Source organism: Motacilla alba, chromosome Z, assembly GCF_015832195.1.
Source record: "Motacilla alba alba isolate MOTALB_02 chromosome Z, Motacilla_alba_V1.0_pri, whole genome shotgun sequence".
NCBI lineage: Eukaryota > Metazoa > Chordata > Aves > Passeriformes > Motacillidae > Motacilla > Motacilla alba.
Window position 1 is genome coordinate 25,206,024 of NC_052046.1, and position 18,373 is coordinate 25,224,396.

The window sequence follows — 18,373 nt, forward strand, 5'->3', positions numbered from 1 at the left end:
TATAGGCATGTAAGACACTGTGAATATGGGTAGAATAGATACTGTTTCACTTGGTGAAGACTGAAGCGTGAGCTGTTGACAAGTTTTAATCTATTGTTCCTGCCTCATAAATCACTATACAGTGCTACCTGCTCTGCCCTTCCATCAGAAACTTCTTACCCCATGCCAGAATTGTGGCGCTCAAACAGTTCAGGGGTGGGGATACATTCCCTTCCTCAGACTCTGTTGTGAAGGTGCAACTTCCCATGCAGGAAAGGCAATAATTAGCTTGGGGTACTCACATCTCTAGATAAGATAGGTGTTTCATCAGACCCTCACGGAGCCATGTCACAGATAAGAAGGGGAGCTGTTTCAATTAAAAAACCCAAATCCAGAGCTACCTGATGGACTGCATTTGTTTTAATGAATTGACCATAATGAAAAGTTTTGCACTATGGGTATCGATAGTGTTTTGAGGACTGTGTTTCTGAGAAAAAGGTAAACATTGATTTCTGGCTGAGAAAAATATTCAGAAGCCACTAGCATAACAATTTTTTTCCTAAAAAAACTCAGCCTGTGTATAGGGTCATTTACCAACAACAAGTTGAAATCCACAGGTGCAAAAGCACTATTCTCAGTCTTGTGTTGGAGGCTTGGACCAACTACAGACCAAACTTGAAACCATTATGATGTGAGATGGAAAACCAGTGATATTTCTGCAGCAAGAAAACGGAACTAATTTACTTATTCCATCATCTCAGCTATCTTCAAAGCTGTATGCAGCAATTCATCTCCTGCTACAAAGCCAGACCTCTTTTCTAAGCTCTGGAGAGCATTTACAGTGTAATAGGCAGCCTAGAGTAAAGAGTATTACAAAGAATGACCAAGGAATACTTCAGGTTCTCTAACATCTATTGTCTAACATTTATTTTGAATACAAAATATTTAATCAGAACTTAACTGTACCAATGAAAGCAGAGATATGATAAGATTGACTGGGATTATCTCAAAATAAACATGGCTTTGCCTTTTGGTTTATTAAAATTAAAGATCTGACAAGGAGATCCTGACTGATTTTGGTGGGCTCAGGCTTTCACACAGGAACTTACAGTGGTGAAAGGGACCAGAAGTGTCCTAAATAACTAAAATTTTAATTCAATAATGCTAGAAAACCCTTTCCATGAAGGGCCCAAGGGCCATATATAAGCCATGAGTATACAAGAATTTCTCCAGTTCAGAATGCAAAATTTTGGTCCTAGAATCTATAGAGAGAGTCACAGTTCTGAGGTTTGTCTAGAGTTTCTCAACACTGTGAAACTTTGAAATAAACTGCAGGAAAACTAACTTACATTGATTCCAAAGTCAGCAAGATTTGTATTTCTCCCTGGGTATGGTAGACCACAAGACTCAAAATAAAATAGCAGTAGCAGGAATTGATGAGGACTTTTTTTATTTCTGCCACTCATTTGGTCATGGAGATCAGTAGGAAGCAGACTTAACTTCAGAACTTTCAAGTTTAGTCAGGTACTATACGCCATTACCCTTCATGAAGAAGGAGGTGGAATTAAGAACATTTCTTCCAGGAAGAAGACTGTACAGGAGTAGGTGAATTTCTCAGATTCATTAATGGGAAAGAAATTAAAAAGTTAATCTGTGGAACAAACAAGAGACTTTTCTATAACCCTTGGGATCTACTGTGTCATCTCAAGTCCAAGCCCAGTAACATCTCCCTCGTTCAGGATACAGTTGTGAATCTCTCATGAGTATTACTATCAGGTGGGTTTAGTCCTACTAGATAGAATATATACTATTGAAAAAGGTAATTTCACAATTGTCATTTTATATTTACATATATGTGGTTACCTAAAAGGGTCCTAACGTTCAAGGGTTCTTCTAGTATAGCCAATTAGGAGGAACCCCCGCCTCTTCCTGCCCCCTACCTGAAATCTATAAATTAAAATGTTTCCAGGACAGTGAAATGACAGCACTTCTTTCTAAGCCCCCTTGGAGCAGAAGCAATTTTAATGTGTCAGGGTAGGAAAATGGTCAATGAGCAATGTTCTTTCTTGCTATGAGCTTATACTAAAACCATAAAGAGCAGTCCACACCCTGCTGGAAATAAGGGCTGTATGATGGGAAAGGGCTATGGAACAGATCCAGTAAAAAGTTAAGGGGCATAAAAAGCTCAGTTTGGCAATACCTACTATTTAGGCACCTGATTGTCACAGGGAATTTGCAGTGTGTTAGGATCTGAGGCACAGGAAGAGTTTGGTGCTACAAAACAGGATCCAAACCTAGCAGTATGCGACAGAATTGTGAACGACCCAGAGCAAGCAAATGGGTTTTCAAAAATCCTATCCCTCATCAGAAGTATCAGATGCTTATCCAGGGCTACAGAGATGCCTTCACCCACATTCCTGCTGGATATTCAGGTGTTAACTGAAGCATACTGTCCCTTCTTACAGGCAACTTTTCAAAGACTTGAAGAAGACACTCTTCTTTTAAGAAAACTTTCCTGTTCCTGATTTTTTTTCTATATAACAGCTACTGGTTATAAACACGCTTGCTGGAAACACAGGTTCTATTTCTTCTTTGATCTGAATAGGTTCAACCTATTGTTCCCCATGTTCCTAGAAGGGCTAGATTTACTCAACTTCCTATGCTCTAGACAGTTCTAGATAGTTAAACATATATATAATTCACTGTAGTATTTTGCATTTGAGCATTAAAAAATGCACAATTTTTTCAGTCAGAGAAATAGATCTCAAAAGCAGACAGTTCTTTGACTTGTAATGGCATTTTTGTTTGAGGATAACCTGTTGAAATTAGTTGGGTCTTAAACTGGGACCGAGGAAGACTGTCAGCTTTGACCCATGTTGGGTCAATACTTACTAAGCACAGTACAGGCCCCTAGTAATGTTCAAGGTCAAATAACAGATTGTCCACAATGTTCATGTGCCTCCGGATGAGGTTTTTGGACAAATGACCATTGCCATATTTTAAGGCAAGGTTAGATAGTTCTGCAAAACATTTTCATACATAGGATGGAAAGTACTGAGCATAATTATGAGCTTTTATTCATGAGTTAAACAATACATGTTGATCATGAAAATGTATGTCTAGGGTAGCAAGCTTCTTTTCAGACAATTTACAGAAATATAGTTCGGATGCTAAGGCACTGTACCTGCTGGAAGGAATCCATAAATTTTCCATTTTACTGATATATGTTTAAACATGTTACAAGCATGTAATAACCAATCCTTGGATTATAAAAATGAAAGGAAAATTCTTTTTTTTTTTGCTTTTCATGTTACAGCCATGGCTATGTTGCAGGAAGCTAAATATTTAAACGAGACATTCCATTTAGTACTGCTTCTTCTTCAAGATCTTGATCGCTTTTGCACCAATCTCTAGCAGCCGTGTTGTTTAAACTACTTTTATTGACTCTTCTATAATTTGCTTTTTTTGAAGAGCCTGTGTGCAATAACACTTGATTAAAAAAACTTACTTGAACAACCCAAAGTAAAGCACATGATAATTTATATAATTCGGCACTATAATGTCTATAGATAACACAGGATGATAAAAATAAATGAGTTTGAGACTTTTTTAAATCCAAGCATATCCAATGTATCACAGAGTTTTTACTTTTTACGTCTCTATAACACAAATAATTAACTGTTTAGAACATACATCATGCAACTTCTTTTAATAGGTTTTACTTCTTCATTAATGGCAAGCATATATAGAAATATCAATGGAAAAAACTAAGAAAGAAAAACACAACCACCTAAATTTTTTGATTTAGAGGTTGCTGCAGAAAGAAAATGTTGACTGAGACTGTTTTAATGGAACTTTTGTAATGTAATGAAAAATGGTTATTTAATATTTAACAACATTTAACAGCTCTGGACTATGGACATTGATTCAGAGCTGACTATAGACTTGTGATTATTAAAAATGTAGAACAACAGAGCATATATATTTGAGATTTTATAGCCCTTCAAATTTGATAACTTACAATAATTTCATTTGTCTTTTATAAAAGGATACATAGAGGCCTCTCAGAATCAGAGCAAGCAGGGTCTAATCAATATCAAGTACAAGGATGGATATAAATTTTATGCTACACAAATAAATAATCGATTTAAAGTTTCTTACTCTAACAAGGAAGAAAAGTCATCATATTTTGAAGTTTAACAGAACTTTCGCCAGAGCTATGGAAACTGTGGAAAGCCATTTCACAAAGATAGTGTTATCTGTGTGCAGTCTAGGGAAGGAGAGGTATGCAGGTGTTTTGCTTCAGGCAAATCACATAGGTAAAGTGTTCCAGCCTGAGCAGAACATTTAAGATGTTAGCTTCCTAGCAGGAGAGTAAAGTAGGCAAAAAGCCAGGATTAGACTGACTTTTCATCCCTATCCTCTTGCAGATAAAGTTCCTCTTGCAGAATGTCATTGTTTCTCAGGAAATTCACGACTCTGTGGCAAGGAGTTTTACTTCTGAGTATAGATATAAACACTACTCATGGTATGAACTATTGAGGGCCCAGCTCTGTCACCCTTACTGACGGTGAGACTGCTTCAGAAAAAGAGCCATGAATCTGCAGAGCTTTGCAGGAGCCTTCAATTTTCCTCTTGTGAGAACTTCCATAAATTTTCCATACGTAAGTCTTATTTTCAGAAATAAGACCTATTCTAATATTGCTTACTACAAAAAGAGGCAGGATCTGTACAAAGTTTTGTCTCTTTTAAAAACAGTAACAAAGCAGATGTGAATTTTGTAAGAACACTCAAATTGACATCTCTAGGCTTTAATCAGGGACCTAATGAAACCTGAATAGTGGGCTTTGCATAGGATAATTTTTTGACTTTTGATACCATAAGGCTCTTTTAACCTGATAGTGATAGCTTAGACCCCACTTCTGGAGACACTTGTATATCAAAAAAACCCTTGTTCATGTGTAAGCATATGAAGAATCGTGCACCATGTAACTTATGTTGCTAGAAACTCAGTGTTGCATAATCTTCAATACTGATTTAACAAAGAACAGTCAAGACCTTATGGGAACCTAATGAAACAAAAAGTCTTGGGGGGAAAAGAGGGCAAGGTCAGTGATTTTCATTAAAGATAGTTGTGAGGTAAGAGAATATGTAGTATTTTTACATTTGTCATTATCACTACTGTGTATGAATCTGAGTAAATAACCACATTTTGTATTTGCCTTACAAAGCAGGGATATTTTAATGATCAAAATTAAAAATGGGCTTGCTCACAAAAGCCTTTGTGTCTGGAACACAGCTATAAGTAGCTCACTATCAAGGTTGAAAATGGTGATGCAGGGTAGCATGTCCTATTTTTCTGTGCTTGAAGTGAAGATAAAATAGTAGAATTCAGCCTTGGTAGTTACTAATACCCCACACAGACACAATAACACCCTGTATACTGCATAAATGAATCACTTGGGGCCTGCCTCCATTACAAAGAGCAGAGCAGGCCAACATGCAAGAAGACAACATGCTTTACAAGGAGGGAGACCAGAAGAGTTGATGTACCCAAATACAAGGGTCTTGATTCTTTTTAAAGTGATTTAAGTCCCTTTCCATCAATTATCATCCTTTGTTTCCAGAATCTTATCACAAGCAGCATTACAGGAACTGAACAAAACAATACTCAGGTTCAAATAACCCTGTGAACTGCACTGACATTTCCACACCCTGTTGCTGTGTTTGACCAGGTTACTCAGGTTAAAAAAAGCAACCAAAAACAAAATGCAAAAAAATCTGTGCAGAACAACAACACACATACTTGTTTTAAATAACATGCTCAGCCCTTCCTGGTGTTTCTTCTGCTCTGTAGTACTACTGATATATATATACTACTGATATATATATATATATATATATATATATATATATATATATATATATATATATATATATATATATATATACTACTGCAATACTGCAATCGATATGAAAAACTGCAATACAGAAGAAGATTGACTTTCTCTTATTTGACAGCTTTTAAAGTGAAAAGTTCCTGCTTTGCAGGCTTCTCAACAGGTTTATTTTTGAGTAAATTATATTCTGTCCTTTTCTATTCCAATCTTCCACAGTCTTTCGGTGAAATTTGAGTTTCAGAACAGATTAAAAAATGTATATACCTGCAGAAGTGCTCTGCAGCTAAGATTTAATTTTTCAATGAAATAAATAATGTCTAGCAATTGATTTTTACTTCTCTGAATCAGAGTAATAAATTTTTCCTTCTTACTGATATGTGAAGTTTTGAGGGCACGTGAAATCATTGAAACGCATCTATTTGTTTCATTCATTCTTGCTAGATATGTGACATTTCATGGTAATTTTTGACAGAAAACAGCAGTCATTCCTTGTCCTAAAATAAAAAAAAAAGAAAAAGCTGACTTAAGAAAGTCAGCTGTTTTAGACAGTAAGTTAGTTTCTGTGAAAGAAAGACTTGTATTTCAGAAAGTGTTTATCATCCATGAGGAAAAAAAAAGTGTATCTGTGGGCTATAATATTTAGTGGCACCTAGGAGTCTGAAGAGACCAAGTCAGACCTGTGGTTTTTTGAGGGCATTTTATCATCGTCTGCATTCTCAAAGGGATCAGTGAATGAATACAGCTGGATTACTCACCCTTCTATTCCATGCCTATTCCTCTCCATTTTCCTTGGCAAGACTGAGTGGCAAGCTATTTTTAGTGAAACAGTGTTCTATTTTTAGACAAATAGCAGTTAAGACAGATTGTTAGGAAAAAATTTAAAAAAAGAAAAACACAAGGAGGAGGGAACGAGGTTTCCCATCTCACACTGTGAAGCAAGCCCTTCAACCTGTAACTTCAGACATTTCAGCTGCTTCCAATCTTGGAAAAATAAAGAAAATTCAGAGTACAGGGATTTAAAAATAAACCTACCCACTGGCAAACAGACCAAAATACAACAAGCTGTTACTATGTGAAACAGTGATTACAAAAGCAAAGAATGTTTCTCAGTGACTAGATTGGGATAAAACTTCAGAGCTATTAAGGTATGAGAATGTTACACAGACATGTAAGATATTTCCAGCTCCTTAGCCAGATTATAATATTTTGGAGAAAGATAGAGTGATCTGTGAAGTAGACCTTGCTATAAGAAATACAGCTTTAGGATTCCAGTTTGGCAGAAAAAAGGAAGAACAAAAAATTGGAAGCATGTTTATATTCTGCACATTTTTTCACTTTCATCATTTCAGCATTTTTGCAACAATTCATCCAAATAATTTACTAAGTTATTAAAATATAACTATTACAAAAAAAAGCAAAAGAATAAATAAAAAAATAAAATTACATGATCCTCAAAAAGGTTGAAACAGGACATCCAGATCACCCCCTAAATACACTCAAAAGAAACTTCTCCTGTACCACGTGCTTCAGAATAATTAACTTTGGATCCATTTTATTTTTTTTCTGTCCCTTCTCTCTTGTTCCACGTATGGAAAAGTATCTCTTAGGTGAGTAGCTTTTCTTTCGAGATACGTTAGTATTACAATCTATGTTTCATGGTTAACCAAATCCTTGCCAAAATAAATCATAATGAAAAATTTTCTGGTTTTTTTTGAGATAAAGCAAAATGAAAAAAACTAATTACACAACTTTCCCATTGCTGCATTTTTTCACATACTGAATTAATTTGAAATACAAGAAATCCTCTACTTTTCTTCTTCCAGATTGCATAGCAACTAAAGTCTCTGCCTTATTAAATGCAGAGTAACAAGGAGATGCAGAATTATCAAGGAGAGCTTGAAAAAGCCTGGGAGTATGAAGAGTCAAAAATCTCATGAGGGTAAGTGGGAGGAAGGGAATAAAATGCTACCTAATGAGTGCAGTAGAAGGACTACTTTGGACACTCTCATTGACTGTAACAGCAGTTCCATTAAGGGACTACTTTGGATAGAAAAGAATTGTCATACACAGTTTTCTAGCTTTGAAGTTTTTCTTGTGGTCTTGCAAGAGCTACTATTTATATGAATCCCAAATTGATGGAATAGTAAGATTAGGTAAGAATGTCAGCTTTTGTTTAGAAAAGATGTATTTCTAAAGCAATTACTTAAAAAATGAAATCAAGATTGATAAAATGTACAGACTTTTGTATCTTTTGAAACCAAAATATTTTTACCAGTCATGCTTAGAGAAAAACACAGAAAAACCTCACATGAGGACATTAATTTACCAACATGTTTTTCTAATTGTGTTCAATTTCAAATTAATTGGCAAACAAAGACCAAAAGAAAATGCTGAAGATCTTGCATTCAGTCCTTTGGTTTTGTCATACATGATGTTGGCAATAACGGTTGGGTTTGTATTTTCTAAAAATGAAAAAAAGACAAAGGCATTAAAAAGCCTAAATAGTCATCTAAAGGAAATTTCTGGCCAGTTGACTATTTTCAAATGTCTGTCCTGATAAACTGGTATCACTAGCCATTTTATTAGCAACTGATCTTCAACCAATTTACAAAGGAAATCAATAATGTTATCCCCATTTCAAAGATAGTGAAACCAAAGCATTAAGAGGAAATGTGACTTATCCAAGGTCACAAAACAGTATTTGACAAAGCTATTAATAAAACCGAAGTCTCATGAGTCCTAGTCCAGGACAGTATCCAATACACTGTACTGTCTTTAGATCACTTTGAATAACCCGCCTTACATACAGGCTTACTTTCCATACTGTCCCAGTTCTTCAGCCCATGGTAGCTGAAAGAAATCCCTTGATTTCAGCAGCTCAAGAGCTGACTTGATGTGTTTCACAGCTTGTTTATATGCAATATTGTGTTACGATGACAAGAGAAGAAAATACACTTATTACATTAAACAAGCTACAACAGTTGCCTTACTTTTTCTAAAAGGAGAACATTTAGATAGTTGTATGGGCTTATTTACTATGATTATACAGACAAGAGTCTTAATTGATATGAAGAGGCTTTTACAATCTAATTAACCTCCTAGCTAGTCATTATCTCTGTGACCTTTAGAAATAATTGACAGAAGAAAATTTCTTTCTCTTTATCTCCTTCAGAACTTCCACATCAAGTGACTAAACGTAATGTGCTATAGAACCCACGGCACATCTGTAAGGATTGATGAGAAAATTTGCAGCAAAACAGGACTGTGGCATTCCTCTCTGGCACAAATACTGCCCGTGGCCACCTGACTGCCATTCTCATCAACTCCAGCATTCTTCTGTGCTGAAGCTGTATTAAGTTTTTACTCATGTCCTTCAAGGAGATTTAAAAGTATGCCAATTAACACATTGTGTCTGGTCATAGTAAAAACAACTGGATTTTCAGTTCAATCAGTTCAAACTAGTTTTTCGAAAAATCTGTGGAAGACTGAATTGGCATCACTAATTCTATGTTTTCATTAGACACTTTTTTTTTTTTCTAGAGGTCTAACCAACAAAAAAGCCCACAATAAAAAAATTCTGAATTCCACTGCCCTGTAGGTCCTGGTATTACTTTGTTCCTTGCTATCATAATGTTAAGGTCTTTGAAAAGCTCTGTGTGTTGTAAAACACAAAGGATGAGCAATCTGCAGAGAGAATTCCACATGTTCAGAACCTCACTTCTTCCTCTTAGGGGAAAATGCAATGCAAATGGCACACATTTCTTCTGCTATGTTAAGACTGCTCTCCCTCACCAAATACATAAGTCCACTGGAAAGTTGAAAATACTCTGTGGAAGGTCAATTCACTAGCTGTTGCTAGAGAATGAACATGTGTGCAAAACAAGTTAAAAGGACAATGCTAAATGCTCATTATCCATGAAAAAGAATCTATAATGTATAAATTAAAAATGTGACATATTATTGCAAATTAGAACTACTTATCTTTGTTTGTTTTGTTTTGTTTTTCCCTGGGAAACCTGCAACCCCATCACGATGACCCTAAAATAATTTACTCCCTAGAATACATGATTATTTCTTATTATTTCATCAAGATTATTTCTTGATGAAATCTTCACTATCACTAAAAGCAAGAGTTCACCCAATCCAAGTTTTCCAAACTTACCTAATTTCCATGAGAAAGAGGAGGTAAAAGAGGATGGAGGACCACCAAGTGTAATGGAAAATCAATCCCTAACAGAGTAAGACAATGTATAGATGAAAAGCCAGATGAGATTAAGGTTTTATTGAAGCATAAATATATGCCAGTATATTGCAGGAGCTGGTATCTTCCTATATGTAAAAATCCATGTTGAGGACTATGAAATCCCTCTAACACTTGAGTAAAAAAAAATGAGAGAGAGAGAGAGACAAAGAGAGAGAGAGAGAGAGAAATAAAGGAGAAATTGAAGACATGTACCAGAAAAAGAAAGATCAAAAAACAGGTAATAGATATTTCAGAAAAGACACTGAGCCTCACAGAAGAATTTTTGTAAGGTAATGGAGGTTTTATCTCCATTTAATTTACCTTATTAAGGTAAATATCTTAATTTTGCAAAGTTAAGATATTTGGTGGATGATTAGCATTCATGACTTAGAACCTCAGTCAGCAAAGAGAAAGATACATGAAGTCTGTGGTTCGCTTTTTTCTCTACTAGTGATTAGTGGTATGGTAAGGGGGAACTGAGGAGATGGATGAATGTGTGCCTGAAAATGGAAGATAGGGGTGAATTTGAAAGGGCTGACCTTGCAAGGGAACTTGAACTAAAGGTAGTGACCACTCAATCAGCAGATGAAGAGAAGTTAGGTGGAGAAAGAGAGAAAATAAAAGCAGAAGGGTCAAATAAATTGATGGAGTAGGGGTTTAAAAAGAACTAAAAGATAAAGTAGTGGGTGATTTGTGGAGGAATGGTTTATGTGCACACAGAGCAAGGCTCAGCGTATTAAAATCAGTATACCAGAAACTGAATCAAAACCAAGAGCCAATAAAAGCTCACTAGAGGTCTTCTAAAGCTAAGACAGTAGCTGATGCTTTGACATGAAAGAAATGAGAAGGAAAAAGGGACAATGAGATAGAAAACAGGCAGGAAGTTTCACCTTAGATCAGCAGTAGCATGATGGCTTAGATGAAGTATCACAACAGATTTCTATAGCATAGTTAGACTTTTAATTGTGTTTGCAGCAGAACCTTTCCCCATATTCTTGCTCTGAAATCTGTCCTCTTCCATCTAAGGCTGAGGTCTTTCCTGATCTCCTAAGTTGTGAGCTTACAGTGTTACAGAACTGGATTCTTATTAATCACAGCAGTGTAGCAGTGAGGTATCACTAAAATAAGTTGTGTTACACCCACTTCTGTTTTATAGAAACAAGGAAAGGGTCTGGCCTAATTTCTAATAAATCCAAAGAATACATAATTCATGCACTTGACTGTTGTAAAATGCTGAATTTTTTTTCTTTCTCATTTCCTTATTGCCAAAAGTAAGTTATTGCATAGTCTTATACAATTATGCTGGATATATTATTGTTGGACTTTACATACACATTTGATGGTTAGCATAAAGATGAAATTTATATTTCTCCTCTGTGTTGAATGAACTCACAAGAGTTTCTGCTGTTTCTTAAAAGAATTACTAAATCCAGCAATTAATGCTCACTTTTTAACTGAAGGAAAATTGAATGAATGACTGTGGTATGAATAGTTTGGTGGGTGAGGAAATAATGGTTTCAAATTTAAGAATCCAGTTAATGCTAAACAGAAGTTTCAGAATGTATCTTTTTTGTTTGGTTGATTTTGTTTTGTTGGCTTTTTTTTGTTTGATTTGTTTGTTTCCCAGAATTAATGCATGTCTCCATGCACAATAATTGTCACTGTTGCTTGAAATGAATAAATGTGAGCATAAAATGCATATATTTTCTACTTCATGAGTACATATTGACCTTTATCTGCCCTTGTATGTTGTAGGCATATTTACTGGGTCTTAACTGAAACACATTCTCCTGGTAGACAATTTTTGTGACCTGAAAAAATCAGGTATATCAAATAGCATGTTAATCAACTTCGTTTTGATGAAGCAACTGGAAATATCATCTCAGTTGTATTTATTGCATGTAAATAAAATTTCTACATATGTAAAGAAAATAACAGCCATTTTAAATCATTAAACCAGAAAACCTCAAACAGCAGCAGTAACTGGCCTTTATATTTCTCTAACTACTAGCATTCAATTTTTTTAATCAAGATAAATTTATTGATATAATCTACCTCCAAGTTGGGTGGAACCAATTTTCTGTTAAAAAACATTGTGATATTTGTTAGATATATGATCATGTTTTCTTCTTGTTACTTTAAGTAACAAATGATGGCCTGAAGACTCACTTTTTCATAAATGCTAAATGTAATTAATCTCTGTAATTATATTGAAAACATTTGCTTAATAAAATTAACAGCCGTAGCCAGATCTGCATGAAAAATTATATAATTTTTGTATTTGAATAGCAGTGGTTTAACTTAGAAGTAATTAACTACATATTAGAGCTGCTCTTTTAATTTTCTTTGAATAGGCATAGTTCAAAGAACTTACACCTCATTTTAATGACTGATAAAACAGTTCTACCACAACTTAAAAGTAACTTAATAGTTAATATTATGCTGAATGTGAACAGAAATCGGATACTAAACTGAAGACCTATATATGGTTGACAGTTATGTTTCAAATTTTCATTGGTTGGCCTAAAAAAGATTTCTCTCTTGAAAACTGTGCAGAAATCTATGAGCACTGCTATGCCCTTGTCTTCTGCTGAAATATAGTTATTGAATAGACATTAAGTTGAAAATGCTCAGATTTAATAATATTTTATTATTCTCAGCTGCTGTTTATTGCTCTGAAAGACAGGAATTAAAACTTGTGGGAAATCTAGCTGTCTGAAATGGAAAAGAAGATGGACCCCTTACGAGGAAAATATGTGTAATGTGTAATTGATCAGTTTAACTGATCAATTAAAATGCTTAAATGTGTGGCAGATTTATATCTTGCCCCTGAAAATATACCCAAACTACGCTAAGAGTCAAGCTATTTTTCAAAGCTCTAGCCTCTACTGTACTTGTAACTGTGATGTTCATTATCCATTAAAGGCATGATAATATGGAATTCTTGTTCAAAACTTATGCTCTGGAGAAGGACTCCTCGGATTCTCAAAGTGTACCAGTACTGATATAACACACCATATCAGTACTGGTATTTTATTTTATAGGCAGAATATAGAAAAATGTAACAGAAAGTCAAACTCAGAGCTGATAGAGCATTCACTTTATTTGGCCTTTAATGTCTATTGTTCAATTTAAATAACATTTATTTCAATTGTCCACTTTTACACTGTTCCTTTTAGAAAAGTGAAAAGAGTTGCCCTCCAAATTTTGGGTATATCCAGAAAATTACACATCTGCATGTGAAACTGCTGATAAACTTATCCAAATTGGCCTGTTTATGCAGAAAAGGATTTTGCTGGTGAGTTCTCTTTCTGAAAATTTCAGCATTATTTGAAATTTGAAGTTTTCTTTCAAGATCCTTGGAAAACCATGGTCCTTATGATAAAAAGTATTAATTCATTGTAAAGCAAGCAATAAATCCCTAAGTGTATTTCCACCTATTTCCACACAAAAGCCTGCAGGAAGAAGAAAAGATATCACAGGAAACTCTTCTGCTAAGAATATTCTGACCTTTTGACACTAAAAGAGGACAGGACTTAATTTTGGGCATAGAGTTTGAATTCTTTTGGACTTCCCAGATCTGGGAGGCAGGAAAGGCTTCATGTCTATACAAAGGATCTGAAGTAAGAGAGGAAAAGAAATGATGGAGAGGAGGAAGAAATTATGCACTTTCCTCCTAGTCTTAACTCATATAAATTTTTCTGCTGTCAGAACCTCATCCTCTTCTAATGGGGGACAGAACCTGGGGGAAATAAGGAGACATGCAACACAGTAACTTCCTAGATGCTGAATAAGGGTAGACAGAGAAGTGGTATATATTCCTGTGCGCAGTCTTTGCCCATCTAAGGTAGTGTGACTGTGACTCTGTAGCAAGTTTAACAATCTTAATTATGCAGAACTTTTTATCCTTTAAAATATTTTGTGTATAAATAACTCACTATCCTATATTCTCATCTCAGAAATATGACTATCCCGGGGAAGATTCCAAAAGTATCAAAGTTGTATTTCAGGCAACATCCAGATCCTTCAAAAATCTGAAACTAACTTTATAAAGATCTGGAGTAAACTAAGTATATACATCAACATATTCAGGAGTAAATTTTCATTGACCCTTAAGATAGGGTCATCATCCTTCTACAATATTTTAGTTGATACCATTAGATCAGTCATGCACTTTAAAACCAGAAATTTTATAGGTCACACAACATATTTTTTAGATATCTAATATATGAGTGCTTTGTTAATAACAACAAAATCATTGAAGGCTTTATGTCTTTTGCATAGCTTGAATCCAAATGTGATTGCAACGTACACTGACTTTTCTATGAATATTAGAAGCTTAAATTTTAAAATTTTAAATTTAAATTAATAATTTTCAGTACTTGTAAACAAAAACTGCTCCTTATAATTAAAAAAAAAAAATTAAACAGTGTTTCTAGCATTCTGACACTATTGCTTTGATACTGTCACTACTATATTATGGTAACAATATTCTGTGTGAGTAGCTGATATACTGTGCAAATTGTAAATCAACTTTTCTCTGGCATTTTATTAGATACCCTCTGTTAACAATCAAAAAGCTAAGAAAGGCAGTCAAATTCCACCAATAAATGCTTCTAAATCTTCTTCCACATCTTTTACAATGTATTCTTAATTCCTCCTGGACAGACAATATCATAACTTTTTGATTGTGGACACAAAGTATGCAATGTCTTCTGGAGAGCCTGTCCCTGGAAGAGACTAGGAGACAAGCAGGAGATTCAGCTGGTAGGTAGTGGTCAAGGCATGGAGAGGATTAATGCAACAAAGTGACGAACCAGCACAGACACCTGGAAAATAGGGAGCCAAAATCCCTTTGCAGAAGTTTCTGCAAGACTCAGAAGAATATAATGCTCACTAAAGATGTGGATTTCCTGCTGCTTTGGCTTTGTAACCTCCAATGCTCAAGCCAATATACCATTGTCCTGTTCTGCTCTCCTGCTGCTATAGACTTGAAGGTATAATCTACTTGGAGCACCTCCATCTCAGAGCAAAACACAAAATCTTACCTCAACAATATCTGAATTTGTTCGGCTCTCATGTGGCTCATTATACTCCGTGTATTTCAGCAACACTTTGTCCATATCAGTGCTGGCATACTGGAAGAGTTTGTTGGTGCTGTTGAAGATAATAAGAGCAATCTCACAGTCACACAGAACACTAAGCTCATAAGCCTTCTTCATTAACCCAAATTTCCTCTTCGTAAAAGTCACCTGGAAAGAAAAGCAAAAAAGGTCCATCAGAAAACCACAAGTTGCTCTCTGTAGTCTTCTTTTTTTCTGAGCTATAATGTCCGAGTGCTTTGTCTTTGAATTGAACACACTCAGAAAACAAATCAATAAACATAAGAGTTCCGTAATAGAATATATATTTGTGTTGTATGTATTATAAAAGGGAGAAATATCTAATTATGATTGCACGAAACTTGAGATACAGGTAAGGACCATGGGGTATTTTCATTTACTGGTGCTATGAAGTGTTGATACTGCAACTTTAACTTTTAAATTCAGGTATTCTCTAGATGGCATACATCTTTCCCATCAGCATTTGCAAAATGCACCTCAGATGAGCAGCTGTAAATACTTTAAACAAGTGCAGTCAATTCTTATTTTTTTCCACAGACTTTGATTTCAAGCTGCCCAACTCCTGCTAGCTTTGAAGTAAAGAAATTATTTCATAAGCATTTAAGTATTGCAAAAGAGATACATTACTCATTATATTTTTGAAGAAATATCCAGTGTGAAAAATGACACTCATGAGAAAAGATAATTATAAAGCATGAAAGAAGAAAATATCTGGTCAGCAGCCTTTGAAAAAAGTCTTTTCTGAACACACACACACACACACACACACATATATCATATTTTATTTCATTTCAAGCCATATGCTTAGGAATATGAACTGACATTTTTAGTACAAAGGCCTTTAGGTCATATCATATAGGAAAGAAATAGGGATGTACTTGCAAGTTCTCAGTAGGCCAGCAAATGCCCCTACATAATGCAAAATCCAGGCAAATGAAAATTATAATTATTCTCTTCAAAACCATAATTTTCCACAGGGACTGTTTTGACAACAAAAGACCTGCACATCAAACAAGTTTTCTATCTGCTTTTCTGCCCTAGTTACAAGTTCCAGTAAGACATGTGACTTGAAATATGAAACTACTAAGAGCTGCTTAAGCTAATTGTATGGTTGAATTTTTCTCCTCTGTTTTTCATATGTGCAATTTCTGTTACATATTTTTAATTGACAGGAATTTTTAAGACAAAAATGGTTTTGCTAAGCCTATAATCAATTGAATTTAATACATGGTCAAGGTACTTGGTATGTCAAGGACAGGCACACAACCAACTTTATTTGTCTGCCTGATTCTACATTTATTGCTACCACCTCTTATATACCCATAAACAGTGGCACCTCTGCACATTAATGCTGTGGCAAGAAGATTTGTCTGTCTGAGATTCATATGGCTAGCGTTTTAATTTATCACACCTCTTGTCATATTTGTCATGAGTTAATGCTAAGTGCAGCCCCAGACTACCTTAAAATCCCAACATGTCAGGCCAAGGAAAATGTTACATTTTTTAAATACTGCTAATCCTGATTTGTTAGATTCTCTCAGAAAGATGGGGCTTTGTGTCCAGACTGTGAACACTTATTCTCCCAAATCCATACCAAATGTTAGTCCTTTTATTTTGATTTCAATAATTTTAACTTCTGTCAACATACTGTTAAGAAAAAGATGGATTGCCATTAAACACAATTATTCAAGCATTTCAAAAAAACACCTTCTACAGCACTAGTCTCAGGTATGCATAATTTATAGTTCTTTCTAAATTTGTTTATCATGGCTTTTGATATTTGGAATGAATAATGAGATAGGTAACAAAACTTCATTCAAATTCTAAATAATAATAATAATAGTAATAATGGTAATAATAATAGTAATAATAATCATAATAATAATCATCATAATCATCATCCTCATCCTCATCATCAACAATAAAATCCTTATCTTCAAAATACTCCCTTAAGAGTTTCTCTGATTACAGAAAAATGCAATGAAATGCTTGAAAGATACACACATGTATAGTTATGTATATATATGTATATATAAGCTCATTTTAGAAATAATTAGTGATTCAGAAAATAAAATGTACTAATTCAACATATTTTTCTCCATCTCAACATGCCTTTCAGTCAACTTTTTGACCACAGTGGAGTATCTCTGTATGTAGCATGCTTTTCATTCAAGTCCACCCCAGTACAAAAATATCCTTAAAGCCAGTGGTAAAACTCCTTAATCTTTTGAAAAAACACCTGGCTGTGCTGCACAGAAGATATTTAATTCATAATACTCATCACCAGAAGAATATCGGTTAGAGTTATATTTTATGGACAGTGAAAAAAACCCACAAACCTGAATAGTCTAGAATATGAATAATCATATCTTCAATCAATGAATAATCTAGCTCTTAATTTTCTCTTTCTTTAATATATAATAATAACTACTCTGAATTTGATAAGGTTTTAATTTCTTGATCTTCCTATATTATCTTCCTAATATTTTCTAAATTGACCAGATAACGCCTTCTGTAACTGATAATTAATGAGTTAAAGGCAATTGTGTCTACTACTGCTTCACTACTTGTGATTTGGAATTTTAATTTTTGAATATGTAATTCATAGTGGTTTATCTTTACACATACATAATCCATATACATAGGTGTAAATTTATTATGCTTTTATAACAGTTTATAATAGAGAACTTTTCAAATGCATAGTGAAATTCCATGTCAACGACTTCAGAAAAAATTACTAATGCTCTTCGAGCCATTTATAACACAAAATCACCTTTTTGCATGCATTCTTCTACATGGCTACATAATGAAGAGGAATATTCCATATACTAAAATACTTTTCTGAACAAAATATAAATAAACAGAATATTTATTATTTAACTTTATTTGTTTTATTTGTTTACCATTTGCTATGTTAACCATTCTTGTCCACACTGAAAAGTATTAAAACTAAACACCATCTAATAAATATTCTCAAAGGTAGCAGATAATTTTCTAGTAATGAAAAGGTTTTGTTGAGAGGTAAATATTGCACACTTTATTTAAAACTTCTCTTTTGTCTAGTTGGAAGGCAGTGTGGAATCTTCACTGAAAAATCTCTGATTATTCTTGAACTGACTTAGTGCTGA

At 34.4% G+C, this 18,373-nt stretch overlaps 1 protein-coding gene across 27 annotated transcripts in view; it reads right to left on the reverse strand.

Moving 5' to 3' along the window:
- MEF2C (myocyte enhancer factor 2C) overlaps positions 1–18,373 on the reverse strand; it is a 280,803-nt gene that overhangs the window by 194,569 nt on the left and 67,861 nt on the right. For 25 of the 27 annotated variants that reach the window (XM_038125280.1, XM_038125279.1, XM_038125283.1 and 22 more), the window contains one exon: positions 15,171–15,374. In XM_038125280.1, coding sequence (XP_037981208.1) covers positions 15,171–15,374 — 204 coding nt within the window. Of the gene's footprint in view, positions 1–10,041; positions 10,254–15,170; positions 15,375–18,373 lie in introns of those variants that run through there. The other 2 variants (XM_038125307.1, XM_038125304.1) reach the window with 2 other exon arrangements.